This window comes from Rhea americana, unplaced genomic scaffold (genome assembly GCF_003343005.1).
Source record: "Rhea americana isolate MKP2758 unplaced genomic scaffold, rheAme1 scaffold_297, whole genome shotgun sequence".
Taxonomy (NCBI): Eukaryota; Metazoa; Chordata; class Aves; order Rheiformes; family Rheidae; genus Rhea; species Rhea americana.
The window spans coordinates 336,838-353,182 of NW_028186420.1; the positions used below are offsets into that span (position 1 = coordinate 336,838).

A 16,345-nucleotide genomic window follows, 5' to 3' on the forward strand; every position below is an offset into this window, starting at 1 on the left:
CATCGCAAGCGTGGACCACATCAAGTTCGACCTGGAGCTGGCTGTGGAGCAGCAGCTGGGCGCGCAGCCGCTGCCCTTCCCCGGCATGGACAGTGCGTGCGGGCGCCGGGGCCTGCGGGCCGAGCCCTTCCCGCCCTGCGCCGCCGGCGGGGGCTGCCCCGGGGGTGGGCCCGGCTTCGCCTGAAGCCCCGGGCGGGGGCGGTGGCTCCCGGGGGCCTGAGACCCTTTCTCGGCCCTGACTAAATCAAGCCCAGTTCTGCTCTTCCCTCTGCGGCTTTGGTCTCGACCCAGACGTCTCTTCTCCTTCCTTGGTGGGAGCCGTAGTTAGCGCCAGACCGGGCTAGAAAATGAAGGTTGAGGCATCACCCTGAATAAATTTGACTTCCCTCCACAGCACTTCAGTTTCTTTATTCCCCTTCCATGGATGAGGTATTTTAAGGACCAGGGAGAACTCATCTTGGACTATCAAATTAGTGTTTCAATGCCCTTAAGTATTGTGATCCCTGTAGGTCTGAATCAGCAAGGGATAATATCCTAATTGTTGTCTCAGATCTTTCTGGTCAAAAGAATTCAAAACCTCAGTTCCCCTGGCTGTAAATGCAGGTTTCACTAATGTAATYGAGTTGTTAACAGCTAAAGAAAGCCAGGTCAACAAAAACTGAATCTCTGAAAGGCCAAATAGGCACTACCAAGCTTCTGCAAATTCCTTTGGTGTGTATTTTGCTGAAAAGATTACATATATTTGTGAGGGCCATACTTGAAAAAGGAACTTGCACTGTAAAGTAAATTCCCCAAAMCAAAATGCTACTCCTTTGATGCTGAGAACAGAGTTGTCTTTGTGGGAAAGGAAATGTTTAAAAAATTGCCCCAACTTGTCACAAAAATTAATTATGTTTCTTTGGCTGTTCTTTCTACAGAATCAGGTGCTGCTGTCTGTGAATTTTTTTTAAAAGCGGCCTGTGGAAAAGGCAAGTAATATTCCCAATACAGTTACACTCTTACAGGTGGGGAGAAAAGCACGAGATTTGCTAGCGGATCACTGTATAGAACGCTCATACTATATTGTAAACACAGGGAGGATAACTGAGACTGAATTAGCTGCAACAATTGTGAAATGTTGTGTTTTAGAAGTGTGGGGTGAATAAGCAAGGCTGTCTGCAAAGGTAGGCTTGAACTGACCACAAACAGACCTTGCTCTGGACATGGACATGCCTGTGTTAGTAACTGGGTTGTGGCTACCAGGATTAAGAGCTGGAGACTGCATTGCTCCTCTCATTAGAGAGTAAAAGAAGACGTTGTTATCCAGAACTCCCTGTCCTACCGTTGCCACTAAAGGATAAACTCTTAAGAAAAAGTGAAGTATTCTGAAAACTGCTCTTGCAGAGGCGAATCAAGTGTTGCTTCTGCCCTGTACATAGCTGCTTGTGCTGCAGATTTTAAATGCTCTTTTTGCCTTCTCCTTACCCCATCATTCTGCAGGAGGCATGTGCCCCTTCCGACACATCAGCGGGGAAAAGACAGTTGTTTGCAAACACTGGCTACGTGGACTGTGCAAAAAGGGAGACCAGTGCGAGTTTCTGCATGAGTATGACATGACCAAGATGCCTGAGTGTTACTTCTACTCCAAATTTGGTAAGGGGCATTGTAGCTCCTACTTGACGTTCCTTGCAAGTGTGGGAATCTGATGGTGAAGAGGATCCTGATACGTCCTTCTCACCCTGTCTCATCCATCTTCAGAACAACTCTTCTGTGTCTGCTGATACCGTTAGATTGTAGTTTATCAGATCTCTTTAGCTCTTCACCTTATTTTATCCCCCTAAATTCTTTGTTGTAGATGTGTTGTAGGTATCTTTTTGAGAGAGAGCTTGTCCCTTGGGGGAAGAGGGGGGAAGTTCAAGTCTGGGTTTTGTACCTAATGTTCTGTTTTGGGTATGAGATGAGTAAGCTAAGCAGGTGGTCCTTGCATGACTTTTATTTTGGGAAGTTGGTGAGCAGCAGAGGGTATGGGGGTGCAAAACTTTTATGCACTTGCTTTCCAGCTCTGGAGATCTGGACATAATGAGGCAACTTGCTGTCAGAAACTTACAGTCTTGTAGGTTTCCTTGGATTGAGGTTAGTGTGCAATTTGTAGTTTCTCCACACTTTTGGTGCACTAAATGTTTGGTTTTTGTTACCATGACTGCTCTTTCAAATTCAGTTTCTGCATTGTTTWAAAAGCACACATAAATAGTCCAGTCTGGTAGAGTTTTACCCACCTGGGGCGAGTGCTTGGTGTTTATCATCTAGGTCAAGGCAGGCAATAAGGTTTCTGTGCTTGAACTTATAAATGTTGGTAGCAGCTTTGTGGAAGCTACATGATCCAGGTAATGTTTTGAGAATGATCTGATCTTGTGCCTGCACCATTTGCTGAAAAGTGTGTTTGCCTTTGGTACAGGGGAATGCAGTAACAAAGAGTGTCCRTTCTTGCACATTGACCCGGAGTCTAAGATCAAAGACTGTCCCTGGTATGACAGAGGCTTCTGTAAACATGGTATGTATGTCACACAGTTGCTGCTTATGTGCCTATAAAGCAAGGGTAGGGTGATGCTATTCTTCCATTGCATGATCTGCCTGTGTGCCTGCTGCTAGTGAGTGCTGGGGTACATATATGTGAAGTGTGAACTATTGAGCTTTGTGTTGCAGGTCCCCTCTGCAGGCACCGACATACTCGAAGAGTCATTTGTGTGAATTACCTAGTAGGATTCTGTCCAGAGGGGCCTACCTGTAAATTCATGCAGTGAGTATGTTTCCAGGCTTGTCCTGTAATCTTTGTTTCCTCTATAATCTTCTATATAGCAAATCAGGGTGGTCTGGTGCTGCCCAGTGCTCTTGGAAAGCTGGCAGATGTTTACTTTGTTGCACAGTRTATTTCCAGTTTGAGGACATGGGGCAGGCGCTCCTCAGAGAGTTACCAAACAGCCTCCGGGGTGGTGATCAGATACCATCTGTGCAGGGGGGTTACGTGGGTTTATAATCCAGAAGACTTCACAGCTAGAGGGAGATGCAACCTACTGGACTATCATTTTAGTTTATGTAATGCTGAGCAGCAGAATGCAAAGAGAAGTGGGAAGGGAGGTCTGTTTCTTTTGAGTGAAATTTAATTAGCTGAATGTTTGCTTTGTTTTCCGGAGTTACTTGACTGAGCTGATGGTGAAATATTGGCATATGATTCAAGAATCAATTTTCTTGTCTGTCTGTCTAAACCAGCCCTCGGTTTGAACTGCCTATGGGAACTACAGAGCAACCACCACTGCCTCAGCCGACACAAACACAGCAAAAGGTACACAATTCCCTTCCCTCTCCTATAGACCCACACTCAAAGCACTGCCCACAGTGCTTTACAAGGTGTATTGCCTAATGCTCAAAACAGGACACCTGGGCTCTTGGATCTGACTTGCTGGAACACCCATTAAATGAGGGAAAACTTTACTTATTTTGTATCTGGACAAGATATTCTTTCCTCGTAAAGAACTTTGAGGAAAATACTAATAAACTTCAAAGCTTTGTCCCTTCTCTGCCCTTCTCCCAGCCCTGTAATGTCCACCACCTGATCACAACATATTGCTGCTGCCTTCATCCTGGGACCATGGTGTTTTGCTTTGTTTGGTTTCTCCCTTTGCAGCACCTTGTTTAACTTCCTCAATCATTGCTACCTTCCTCCAACTCAGAGGCCAGCAGTGGCAGTTGTTTCCTTGGCTGCCTGGATGGGGGGTACTATGCAAGAATTAAGCAGCAAGCACCCCGAGTGACAATGTAGCGAGGAGCAAAAGTCCTGTGGTTACTCCGGCTTACATAAAGATCTAGTCACAGAACACTCCCACGTACGCAGAAGCACATTATATGTGGTTGTGCAGCTATCTGCCAGTTTTTGTAATCTGCATGACATCTCTCTGATGGCAGTGATATTTTAGCAGCCTAAACCAACTCTCTAAATCTGCTTTTCAGCGAAAAGCAGGACTGCTGGGCTTTGTATGCCTCAATGTTTGATTTCTTCTCTCTGGTGCTCCAGCTGGCAGATCTCCCACGCGTAAATTTGGAGGAAAATTGATCATTTGATATGTGGGGTGTTCTTTCCCCTTCTTAACAAAATAACCACTGCAAAGGTCTTCCTCCATGATGCACTTAACAAGTCAAAACTTTTTTCCTAACCAACAGAGGACACCTCAAGTCATTGGAGTCATGCAATCTCAAAATAACAACACCGGGAACAGAGGGCCCCGGCCGCTGGAGCAGGTCACCTGTTACAAGGTAATTCACAGGGATGGGATAGGGAAGCAGAGAGGGTTTCATTTAAGAAGGACAGAGTGTACATYGCCTGGACTACACCGTGCTGCAGTTTTGCTGCTGGTTACTTGTCACRAGTACAGGAACAAGTAAAGTTGCAATGTGTGGCATTGGTCCTGCAAAGTTTCTTTTTCATAGTGAAAACGTTTGTGAAATATATGCTTTGCTCATTAAACACTACATTTTTGTGAGTGGGTACAGCTGTGGGAATTAGTATTGAGGTTTGATACCTCTAGGTTGTTGGTTTGTCAGCCCATGGGCTCGCTGTGGCCCACTTACGGCTGCTGTCACAGGTTGTGCTCGTCTGCTAATAACAAGAAGCCCTACCGCAGTGTCAGTTAAAGGAGATGGTCAAACTGCGTTTCAAAGTAAGAGTTAAAATGAGTTTTGTGCTCATGAGTTCATTTAATTATGCTTCATGATTGTGGAAGAATTTTCTTCTCCTCTGTGTGTAGAAGGTCCAGGCAAGTAATGGAAATCAAATATACAAAGGCTGTCAGTTGTCAAACCAAGGAGTGTGCTGTTCACTTTGGTTGCTTAGTGAGGCGCATAGGCAGAACCTTGATGCAGTTGAGTTTCCATCTCTTGTTTATTTTTTAAAAAAAAAAAAAAAAACAGTCATAGCCATTACAGAGAAGGACAAAGAATCTTCCTTCCCCATCAGCTTGGACAGCTGCATCACAGTATGCACCAACTTTGTACCTGAGGTGCTTGTTTGGGTTTCACTGGTTAATCTGTGGTTTAAAAGTTACTGTGATTGTGTTGGAATGTTAAGTATTCATTTCATGGAAAACCTTTAACTGCTTATTCACTTCCAAAATGAAGTTTTACTAAATGTTAGCAATGTAAACCCACTCCAGTGAAGTCATTTGATGATAGTGGCCTCCTCAGGGCAGAAACTCCTGTAACTGGAGATAGACATATGTTACAGCAAATAAGACAGCACAGTTTGTTTGGATCTCACCTTCTCCCCCCCCCACCCAACTGGAGCTTTCAAAAGTCACATTTTTACCCAAAGCTTCCTTATTCTGCTTCCAGACTGGTAAATGAGCACTATACAGCTAGGATTTAAGGAAGCAAGTAAATTACATATCTGGAGAAAGCAGAAAATCAGATGTCAGCATTTCTTGCTGTGTTTGAATAGCCCTAAGTTGTAAAGTCATGAATCTCTTRTTCAGACTTTCCTATGCCTAATCCAGGATAGCTGATCAGGAAAGTGCCCTGTATACATCTCTGTTGCAGTCTATTTCAGATGAGGTAGTCTTCCAAGACTTGAACATAGAAATTCTCCTTGGGGTCTCAAATTGTGTGTTGCAGCCCTTTTCTATTTGTAGTAACGTACTGAGCACTCTGTCCTTGGTAGTACGTTATAGTAACATGGCATCATGCTGATGCCAGCACGGAAGCTGCTTTTGTTCTAACTAGTGGAAATAGCTTAAGTTATGTCCCTTGTGACAGCATGTTTCACTTCTCCTGCTGAACACTGCATCTTCCATAAATGGAAAAGCTTCCTAATTAGAACAGTTGCTGGTTACATTATTAAAGGCGGCTACAGGAAAAAGCTRTCAACTGTGTAATAACCTCTCTTTCTGTCTTTCTCTCTTCTAGTGTGGTGAAAAAGGTCATTATGCCAACAGATGCACCAAAGGACATCTGGCCTTTCTCAGTGGACAATGAAAGAGCAGAGAGGAGAGTGCAAGGGAGCTATTAACACTGAGAAAAGGTTTCTGCCTAGCACTATTTCTTGAACTATTGATCAGGTTGTTTTTTTTTAATGCCATTACTGAAAGAACTGGTCAGAGGCTGGCTGCTGCTAAGCAACATTTTTGTAATTGTCCACAACTTTTTTTATGTTTTAACCTTTTTAAAATAGATTTTGGCCTCCGCCTACTTTCATTGAGCCCTGCTGAAAGGTAGATTGAAAAGCAGATAGATATGCAAACCCCTCATCATTGCAGCATTCTACATAAACGCATCTTACTCCAGGTTTCTTTAAAATGTTTTCCGTCTACCACTGCTCTTCGGGGAACCTGCAGCCTTTCAGCCCTCCCTGTGGAAGCAGGAAGACTGACTGGGAGAACTRATATTTGAAATGCCTTCCCTTCAGTGAGGAAGCAGCAATCTGRCTGTCTTGTAGCTCTTAAAAAGCAAGCTCATGTTCCTAGGTCCAGTCTGTTGTAGTCGGTGAGCTTGTCCTGGTAGCTAACTCAACACGTCACATAAACCAGGACGTAAGCCTCCCATCCACTTGCTTAGTTTCTCTGCGTCTTACTATCCTGAAGGTTAGGAATTAATCTTCTGCCTGAGAACCGATCAGGATGGAGAGGGGAGAATAAATTGGCATCTCCATGGTTAGTCAAAGGTACGAGGAGCGATGACTGTAGGAAAGCTGTATTTGTGCTTGTTTTCGATTTGGAAGAAGCAAGTAAGGAAATGAACATGGTTTGAAGCACAGGAATAAAAGATACTTGTCTCAGTCTCCCCTCAGTCATTCAGCTCGCACTGACGAGGTATTCCTATAGCCTAGAGAACACCAAGAAGTGGAGCTGATATTCTTATGGAATGCTGCTTTTAAAAGTGGTAGAGTGTCCGAGAGCATACTCCTGCAAGCCAAAATCCATTAATTTTTTGAGAAGACTATTTCAAAAGGGCCAATGATAAAATGTGAATTAAAAAAAATTGCACCTACAATGTGAGCCTTATTGATTCTAACCCATCTCTAATTTGCTGATTGCATTTAYACTTTGTTTTTATTGAAATGTACTGTTGCAAAAAGTTGGTTGTGACATATGCTTTTTTTTTTTTTCCTCCTTTCTAAGAACAAGGTAACACTCGGCTAGATTAAGAGAAGAACCTATGTTGGTTTGAGTGACTGTACTTATTTCACTGTGGATATTCAGAGTCAKTTAAAATAGAAGTTTCAAGTCTGACTGTAGTAAAAGGACATCAGACACTTCTCATAATGCAATGTTGTGCTCCTAAAGGTTAAACAGTGGCCAAAGTATTAAATGTATTGCCTGGATATAACTAGGCACCTGGAAACTAGAACACACTTTAGTGTCTGGCCACCTTCCCCATATAGTTCAGGGAAATTTAAGATCTTCATTACYTAAATGGGATGTTTTCTGAAACTGAACAGCTTTCCTGTTACAGCTAAAGCTATTGACAGATTCTGTGCATCTCTTAACTGCTTTTCATTCTCTTCAATATTAAGAAAACCATACTGCAACTTGTACCTGCAAAACCCAGGCACAGTTGCAAGCATCAGCAGATAGTGCTGTAACACTAGGATGCAGTTGCTTAGTGAAGTGCATTAGGAAGGCAAAGGGGTCAAATCCACAGATGCTCCTTTAAATGGCATCTGTGCATGTAACAACTATCAAACTTAACATCACCACCATGTTTAAGTCAGTAAGCAACACTTTCATTTCATGTACCCTTGCTGTACTAAAGACCTTTTAATCTTACACTTACATCCCTACACACAATTTTTGGGCTTTTCTCAGTAATAGAAAMAGCTGTAGTTTTGACAGAAATGGGCTACTAATGTTAAACATCTTAGTTCCAATGGCAGGGAGTGTACCTCCTCGAAGGCAAACAGGGATCTCTCTTCAAGCAGTGCTTTGTGATGGAAAATTGCCCAGACACAGTACCCAGGTGGCAGCCTGACTGAGAATCAGAAACATGGCCATACCACTGAGTCCCTTAAAGCCCAAATATTCTTCATTCAGATCAAAATATTGTATCTTCTCAGCCAGTTGTCCAGCCTGCAACATTTAGGGCATTAAAAGTAAAGATAGCAGTGGGCTGCTTCTTATCAAAGAGTCAGATGAAAGGATTTTAGTAATTTTCCCAGTTAATAACACCAGGTAAGTAGTGAAAGCTTTTTCAACCATCTCTGAACTTATCCTTGAGGTGGGAAATTCAGGGAAGAGAAACTCACCCACATATTACCAAGTAAAGCTACCAGAGTCTCAGCTCAGAGAGTGCAAAGTGCATACACTTTATTATTGGTCATAACAGTAGTATAGTTTTAATATGAACAGTTCTGATGACTTCATCAGGATGCTTGTTCCAGCAGCTGAATCTGTTCAGGATCTGCACCTTCACTTTCTGAAATTTGTGCTTCAGTGATACTTCCTGTGACGGTCATGCTCTGTATCATTCAAAGTAAAGCAAGTTAATTTTGCTGAAGTCACAAAAGAAATGTTTAAGTTACAGGAAAGAAAGTACTTTGCAAGAAATCTGAGCACATAGTTCCCAAGTCCTGCCAGGTTAGAATAGCAAAGTTTATGCTTTTTCACCACCGAGAAAATATTGCCCATCTGTTAACTTACTAAAAATATTTAAGTTCTCTACAGCTTAAAAAAAAATGTTAATCTGCCCATAGGCAGAGTCTCTTGGCAGAGCCAAGTGGCAATGATTAGCATAGTCTTCCATCTTGTTCCTAAAAACAGTAGCAGATTCATTGTTTTTACTGCCCCAAGCAATCTTCTATGCATTGATATAAATTCAAGCCATACAGTCAGCCATACTGCATTTACTTACTCAAGTGGTCATAGCTCCAAATGTAGCTGACGAGAACATAACCAGCAAGCACCATAGTGATACCACCAAGGCCCCCTTTCCTCACATTGATGTATTTATTGTAATACCTGTCATAACCTGTGTAGGAGAAAAGTTATTTCATAGCAGCCAGGTGATTTGCAAGTTTTTGTGTCAGAAAGAAGCGCACATGGCTACTTACTGCATCCTCATTTCATAGAACATCAGGAAGTTGCCTCTGAGGCCTTCAAATATTTCATTAATTTAAGAAACAAGTTTAACAGAAGGCAGTTAGTTAAGCAAGGTGAATTCTGAAGTTAGTATCAGCCATAAGCTTAAGAACAAACAAACAAAAGCTATTTATCTTTCAATTCCCAGTATTTCTATAACTTCAGTGAGTTCAAGTTGCTTTGGCATTACCTAATTTCTTAATACTAGAATATATGCATTATACATGCATTTTCATTCGATGTTTTGTGTTTAAGTCTACTTGAATGCTGTATCTGTACCTACAGCAAAGGACTTTGGTCAAAACTTTTGCTAAGTAATCTCTAAAAGTCATATTTTCTTTTTCATCATCTTCAGGGATTGATTACATTTTTATATTTACTTGTTATCTTGGGAAGGTTCAAGATTTTCAGCAGATAAGTGCAGCAGAAGTTGGTCAGGAATAAGCAGGTCATCCCAGTAGTACTTTTAAGATAATTATTTCCTCTTTGCACAAGAGGGGATATTGAAAACAAACCTCTGATGGATAAAGCCCATGGGACAAACAAATTTACMGAAGGGAGGCGCTGTTTGGGGAAGGCAAAAACTGCCCTTAAGCCCTCCTTGTAGGCAGGCTCCTGCCTGCCGGGGGAAACCAGCAGCAATGAGCGATGCTTACGGCAGTTAGAGCACACGCGAGGCCGAGGGCGCGCGGGGCGGCCTGCCCCCGTGCGAGGGGACCCCATCCCCGAGCCAGGAGCACCGAGGCGAGGGCGGGCCCAGCCCGCGCTGCTGAGGGGCCGCGGCCCCTCGGGGCCCCTCACCTCTGCGCAGGGCCCCCGCGATGCCGCCGGGGGTGAAGTCCCTCATCGCCAGCCAGGAGGTCAGCTGGCCCAGCTTCACGTCCATCAGCTTGGTGTCCTTCAGGGGAACTGCGGCACAGAGAGAGACAGAGCGCGGTCAGCAGGCGCGGCGCGGCGCGGCGGTCACCTTGGGGGCTGGCCGCACTCACCCGGCGGCTGCGCCATCTTGCCGCTCCTGCTGCCGGCCGCCGCCGCGGGGGAGGCCGGGAAGGAGCGCGCCGCCGAGACTCACGGGAGGAAGGTCAGGTGGGCACCCGGATGCCGGGGGTGGCGCAGGCGTGGCGCCATGCTGGGCGGGTCGGCCTCCCTTCTCCGCACCCCACCCGCAGGCTGAGCCCGCTGGGGAGGGGAAAGGCCTGGCCGTCCTCCCTGCCCCCTTCCCGCCTCCCCGTGGCGGGCATCCGGGCCCTGCAGGGGCTGCACGCACTGCTTCGGTTGCCCCAGCCTCTGGGTTGCGGCCTGGTGGCCCTGCCAGCCCCCCAGCTGTGGCCGCCTGTGTGGAGAGGGTCGGTCCGGGCGCCGTCGGGGCTCAGGGCCTGGTGCCCGCAGGGTTTCCCCTCCCYGTCCTGCTCGAGGAGGTCCCTTCGCGGGCCTCAGCGAGGAGCGGAAACCTGCAGGGCACCGAGACACRGCCCCTCTGCAGCCCTGAGCGGCCTCCAGCCCTGAGCGCGACTACCAGCCCTTCTGCGTGGAGCGGTGGAAGCTGTGGCAGGTCACGAGAGAAAACGTTCGTGCATCTGCATCTTCCCTTCAATATTGGTTTAGGGGTTGTTGACGTCCCCAAAATGAACCTTTTCTTGCATGCTTAGCCTGAAAAACTGTGACTTGTGCGTAAACGTTTATTAGTAATGTTATATACTATAACAGATATTTAATAGATTAAGGTATATTGTAACGTAAGAAGTTAGGGACTTTCAGATCTCTCCTTAGGGGAGGAAACCAGCAGCAATAAGCGATGTTTACGGCAGTTACAGCGCAAGCGAGGCCGAGGGCGCACGGGGCGGCCTGCCCCCGTGAGAGGGACCCCATCCCCGAGCCAGGAGCAGCGTCCCCCGAGGAGAGGACAAACTGCGCTTTCCTACAGCCTTCTTAGATGGCTTGAAGACTAGAGGAGGAACACTGACCACGTTTTTTCGTGGAGACAAGTGATAGAGGAGTAATGTTTTGTGTGGTCCCTTTTCAGTGGCCAGGCAGGATTTTTCCACATGGGAACATGCCATGTTTTACCGTAGTTGTTCTCAAAGGATGTCAACATCAGAAGGAGAGGCTGGGCCTCCATATCTCCTGGAAGTACAATTGCCTAACCAGAGCAGTGGAAAAGAGGTAATACATGAGGATGTGTGGATGAGGACTACTCTTGCCTCTTGCAATAGGGAAGAGGCACCTGAATTTATTTCATATTGCCCACATTTCTTTCTGGGGGCTTTAATGCAGATAGGCACCCAAGAGAGCCACCCTGGGCAGATAAACACCTGCAGAACTAGCTGTGATGGGATGGAGGATGGTTTAAAGGGGAGAAGATTCCAGCAGATGTCACTCACACTTAGCAAAATGCTGCTGCTGGAAAGACGCTCTAAATTAGCCTGACCTCTAGAGGTTTTATATCGTATAATTCAGGTTCATAAAACAGTGTCAGGTTGTGTTGCCGTTCATTGTGCTGAATCTGAAAAGCAAAATGATGCAGTAGCAAACYGGGAGCAGCCATCCACTACTGCTTCTGACAGGTCAGCCAGGACCCCAGATTTCCTCTATATTAAATCTCCATCCCACAGAGGACTGTTAGAACGGATCAGAGATGATGAAGACTAAATTAAGAACACTGAAGGGGGCMCACAGGGCTCCTACATAAACACTGAACTACATCTCTGTAGTTTCTACTTCTCTTAGATCACAGAATCCTGTTCTACATGCTTTCCTCCTGCCATTGCAGGATTCTTGCCATGAAGGGTTTGTGTTACCTGGTATTAAGTGACTTGAGGTGTGGGACCTCTTCATCTCAAGAGACTATGCTGCTCTGTAATTCATCATACTCAGAGGCTGATCTAGAGGTCTGGCTTGTATCTTCAGCTTCCGTTTTCCTGAAATCAATATATTTATATTGAATGGTGCTCTCCCTTTGTATAAAGGTAAAAGCAGAAGGAACAAATTACTACCTCTTACTTATTAGCAGAAACTAGGATTAGGAAGATACAGCATGCCTGCTCACTTAAAGAAATGGTTCTGACTCTGTTCTCTCTAAAATGAGTTAAAACTCCCTTTATTAAATTATTCTCTATTTTATTATTGCACTTTACCAGTAACTGTCTTTTTATTGCAGAAGTGTACCCTGATGAACTATTCTGTGGCCTTTTTACTGTACTTGCATAAAAGCATGCTTCAAACTTGCATAAAAGCATGCTTCATAGGTTGCAAGGCAACCTATTGTTTAAAAGAGGCTTGTTCATGAAAGGCAGATTAATTTACCTACAGGGAAAAAGGCAAAGGCAGGTCCTCATTTTAAAGAGTTTCCTGCAGAGTGGAAGAGCACCTAGAGTTGCACAAACTGCTTATAGCAGGGTTTGAGGAAGTCTGAGTTGTTAGGGTAGGAGTGGAAGTCCRTAAAAAGGATACATCTCCAGTGCAGTTGCAGCCAGCAGCGACTTAAACCTTGGCACAGACTGCCTACACTAGTACAGAGTAAGAGGGGAATAGTACTGCGGTCCTTATGCCATCTTAATCCTGAACCAAACAGGATGAGTTAACTGGTACAGATGTGTGGGAGGTTCTCTAGCACACATTTCCTCCCTTTGACCCCTGTTGTTGGCCAAAAATCAAGGTCTTGTTGGTTGATCCAGATTGGAGGAGGAGTGATGAAGAAAGGTATTTCTGATATATTTCTGTTTACTTAAAAGAATGCACACAGCCCTCTTTTCCTGAACACAGAAGAAATCATGCAGCTGAGAGACAGTTTCCTTGCTCACAACTCCCAACCTGTTCCAGGCAACAGTGTGACCCCAGATCCCTCTATTTCTTGTATTCAGTCCAGATTTTATATCAATGCTTGTTCAGGATGTTTGAAGCTTCCGTTCCCTGCCTGTTAGAATATGCTCCCTTTCTCTCTCCTCCTTCACCTGAACTGTATTGTCCATCCATGCACAATCTTCTTTCCACTTTGTACCTACCGAGACCATCCCCTCAGAGCTTTCAGATATCTGAGCRATGTTGCATTTTGGGTGGAAATACAGACTTAATGTCTCCTTCAGCTACCCTAAATAAAGGAAAACAGTTATATTACCAGTTTGAAGAAGGTTTAACCCAATCTATAAAAATGAAAGCCTAATGGAGTGTTGCCCTGAGGGCTTCATCTTGCTGAGGACCCCTCTAGAAAATGTTATGAAGTTTATAAGTAATGGCATGGAAATAATAGGGAGTACGTCATTCAGCAAACCGGAGTATTTTGCAAAAGACGTCAATAAACATGAAAGAAGTTTTCTTATTCCAGTAGCAGCCATAGCACAAAATACTGTAGCTTTTAGTCTAAAGACTCAGACTCAGCTGAAGAGTTAAGTAACACTTTTCATTAAAGTTACTTAAAAGGAGAAGCAGAGAGYCACATACAACCTCCCTCAGATTGTAAGATGTTAGAGGCTGGGACCATTTTTTTTGTTTTATGTGCCACATCTTGAATACTCGTGATCTTGCCTGGGACTGGTGCTCAGTGACACTACAGWAAAGAGCAGACACAGTATTCATGGGTGTGTAAAGTAGCGGAGTGGCCTTAAAGAAGGTCAAGAGATGAGAATTTGCCTATCTGATCCTGTGCCCACTGAAAATGATGACGAACCACTCATTTTTTAATAAGGGATCTAACCTTTAATAAAGGATCCTACACAGGTGGACAGATAAAATCTGAAACGTGGTTTTGCATAGGGTGCTTTAGGGCTCCTAAACACTTATTTCAGTCTGATGTTTTCCCCCTATCACAGGTTAAGAGGCTGCAGCCATTAAGGAGAAAGAGCGACCCTGGCGTACAAGCACTTCCAGAAGCAAAATGTAGAGATGCATGTTTTATCATCCAGTAATTTGGAGAAAAGGTAGGGCAGTCCCAGATAGCTTGATCCTATCTATTATTTTTGATTGTGTGAACAGTTTGAGGTGGTGAGAGCAGTGCAGCAGGTCTCAAACTTACTCATCTAAAAATACATTTGCAGTGGAAACCAGGRGTCCTGAGCTGAATATGATCAGAAAGGGGTGTGGAGTTTGGAATCTCTTCCATGGTCAAACTTCCTCAGGAAAATGGTGATTGCCCTCACGTAGATAATAATACATAGGGATTGACCCAGCAAAATCAGTTGAGAGAATTAACCTATGACTGTAATCGGATTGCTTGCTCTGTGTTATTACAGAGTCGTTTTCCTTAGTCAACCTCAAAAAAAAACTTTACAAAGGAGATTGTTTACCAGTAATTAATTGTTTAGCATCTACATGGTTCATTTCTCCTTCACAGCATTTAATTATTCATGCATCTTCATGCTTCTGTGATAAGATGTGTAAACTAATGTTGTGATAATCATTTCAAATGAGGAAATTTGGGCACTGATGTTTAGGACTGTGGAGGGGGAACTCCCCCCCCCCCTCACTTTTGGTCCCATCATGCTGATCTCTGCTTGTGTCTAGTGCCAGTTGCAAAAGTATCTTATTTTGTAGCTCTAGGATCAGCCTTCTGGTTAGCTAAATATATACCTGTGGGGAGATAATTATATGCTATCAGTAGTAAAATGTAGTAAAATAATTTACATTAATTAAAACACTTGCAAAACCCAAGCAGGAATTTTTACTAAGATAAATCTGCTGCAGCAACAGCTGTAACTGRGACTGCCTGCTCCCCATTAACAAACAGGCAAATAAAACTAGGAGCTAGTAAAAACTAATTTCTTCGTGCTAAAAAGAGGAAAGACAGGCAGCCACGGGGAAAACCGTGGTGGGATCAGTCTAGAGGGGCAGGGCTGAACATACCTTCCGTGTGTTCAGGCAGATCTGTATTCATGATCATGGAGGTTTGTGCAATGTCTCCCATCTTAAAAACATGCCTGTTCAGCTAAGTGTGAGTGCTTCAGCAGGAGGGGTGTACAGCTGGGCCTAAATCCCCTGTGGGGAGGATTTAGAGACCAATCAAATAGCACAGCAGAGACTTCAAAAATCACCGTGTTTGTTACTAACTTTGAATCCACTGTCTGTTCCTCCAGCACAATCCTTGTAGCTTTCCTCTTTTTCCTCCCTTCTCACCTTTACGTCTGATGAAAATACTCAGCATTTGCATGGCCTTGCGTGGATGTTATCTAACCAGCCTTCCCAGGTGAAGAGTCGGTGGCTATTCTCACTCTGCTAGTGTGCATCTTGGTAGAAGGTCTGTTGCACTGGTGAGCCTGGTATGTTACCACTTCTGCTGCTCCATGGAGATGTCCATTGCTGTTGCTTTCTGCAGATCTCAGAGCAGAGATGATTTCAGGTTTAACTCAGTGCATCTCTCAATTGTGCTTCAGGAAGTGCTTTTATCCCGGAGTTATTCTTTCTTCCTGATGGCTGTAGCCACTTAACCTGCAGTAGTGGGAAGACATCAGATTGAAATAAGTCTTTAGGAGAGAAGAAGCATTAGCGTTTCATTTAGAGCTCATTCATATTCTTTCGCTGGTGGATGATGTAAATATCTTCTTAAAAGACGCCAAGAAATCAGGAGATTTATAGGGTTGCAGTGGGAGAGCCACAGCTCCCAGCAGCAAATTGTCTCTACATATATAGCCCAGGCCTTCCAGTTTAGCACTTGCACACCCAGAGAGTTATACCATGCATCTTTCTCCAATCAATACATGCAATCTCCATTACAGGATTCACAGTTGTGTTCAATTAGTTGGTGAGTGAGTTGGTAAGATACCTCCTCCTCCATCTGTTCTCCCTTTTCTTAGTGCTTTTCTTTGGCACAGCGTGGATACACACGTTTCTTTGCATCATTCCCTCCCCACACATATCTCTGGGTTTTCACTGTGGTACTTCACTCATGAGTCAGGGATGCATCGCCCTCCCTCCCCCCACAACTTGCACTAGATCAAATTCTAGCTTTTTGCAAGGTAATGAAAGTAGCATAACAGATCTGTTTAATCAGGTTTGCCCAGTGGCCATGTTATTGTAKACGCTTGGCAAGAAAGGAGCTTAAAGCCAGGGTGAGAAAGAGATTCCTCTCTAAAGATCAGCTAAGAGTCCGGTGGGATTTCAGCCATGCGACTTTGACATTCAAGCAGGTCACGTGGGCACCTCCTTTCCCTCTCCTGCTCTGCAGCGTGAACTGGTCAGGACTGCGTGCTATTGGGACAGAGGAGCTGAGCTGGAGCAGGAAATACTCAAATGTATTCGTTTCAGGGTGACCTTTAACA

The 16,345-nt window shown here is 44.5% G+C and overlaps 2 protein-coding genes across 2 annotated transcripts; one reads left to right on the plus strand and one right to left on the minus strand.

Moving 5' to 3' along the window:
* Nucleotides 1–4: 4 nt before the first annotated feature.
* CPSF4 (cleavage and polyadenylation specific factor 4) lies at nt 5–7,111 on the plus strand (the record flags this gene model as incomplete). Its single annotated transcript, XM_085309405.1, has 8 exons — nt 5–92; nt 918–968; nt 1,480–1,632; nt 2,435–2,530; nt 2,683–2,776; nt 3,247–3,319; nt 4,195–4,287; nt 5,932–7,111. Coding segments are annotated over 8 exons (717 nt in total), but the record flags the coding sequence as incomplete, so codon positions are not given.
* Nucleotides 7,112–8,302: 1,191 nt separating this feature from the next.
* Nucleotides 8,303–10,188, minus strand: ATP5MF (ATP synthase membrane subunit f). The gene is made up of 4 exons (XM_085309366.1): nt 10,088–10,188; nt 9,900–10,007; nt 8,872–8,988; nt 8,303–8,479 (listed from the first exon to the last, which is right to left on the minus strand). The coding sequence occupies exons 1-4, from the start codon at nt 10,101–10,103 to the stop codon at nt 8,451–8,453; spliced, it is 270 nt and encodes an 89-aa protein (XP_085165492.1). The 5' UTR covers nt 10,104–10,188; the 3' UTR covers nt 8,303–8,450.
* Between the last annotated feature and the right edge of the window lie 6,157 nt (nt 10,189–16,345).

Excerpts from the sequence above, each read along its gene's own strand:
- ATP5MF (XM_085309366.1), bottom strand. Across the intron at positions 8,989-9,899 it reads CGCGGGGGCCCTGCGCAGAG|GTTATGACAGGTATTACAAT; the intron begins GTGAGGGGCCCC and ends TCTCCTACACAG. Across the intron at positions 8,480-8,871 it reads TTGGAGCTATGACCACTTGA|AGCATGACCGTCACAGGAAG; the intron begins GTAAGTAAATGC and ends TGAATGATACAG.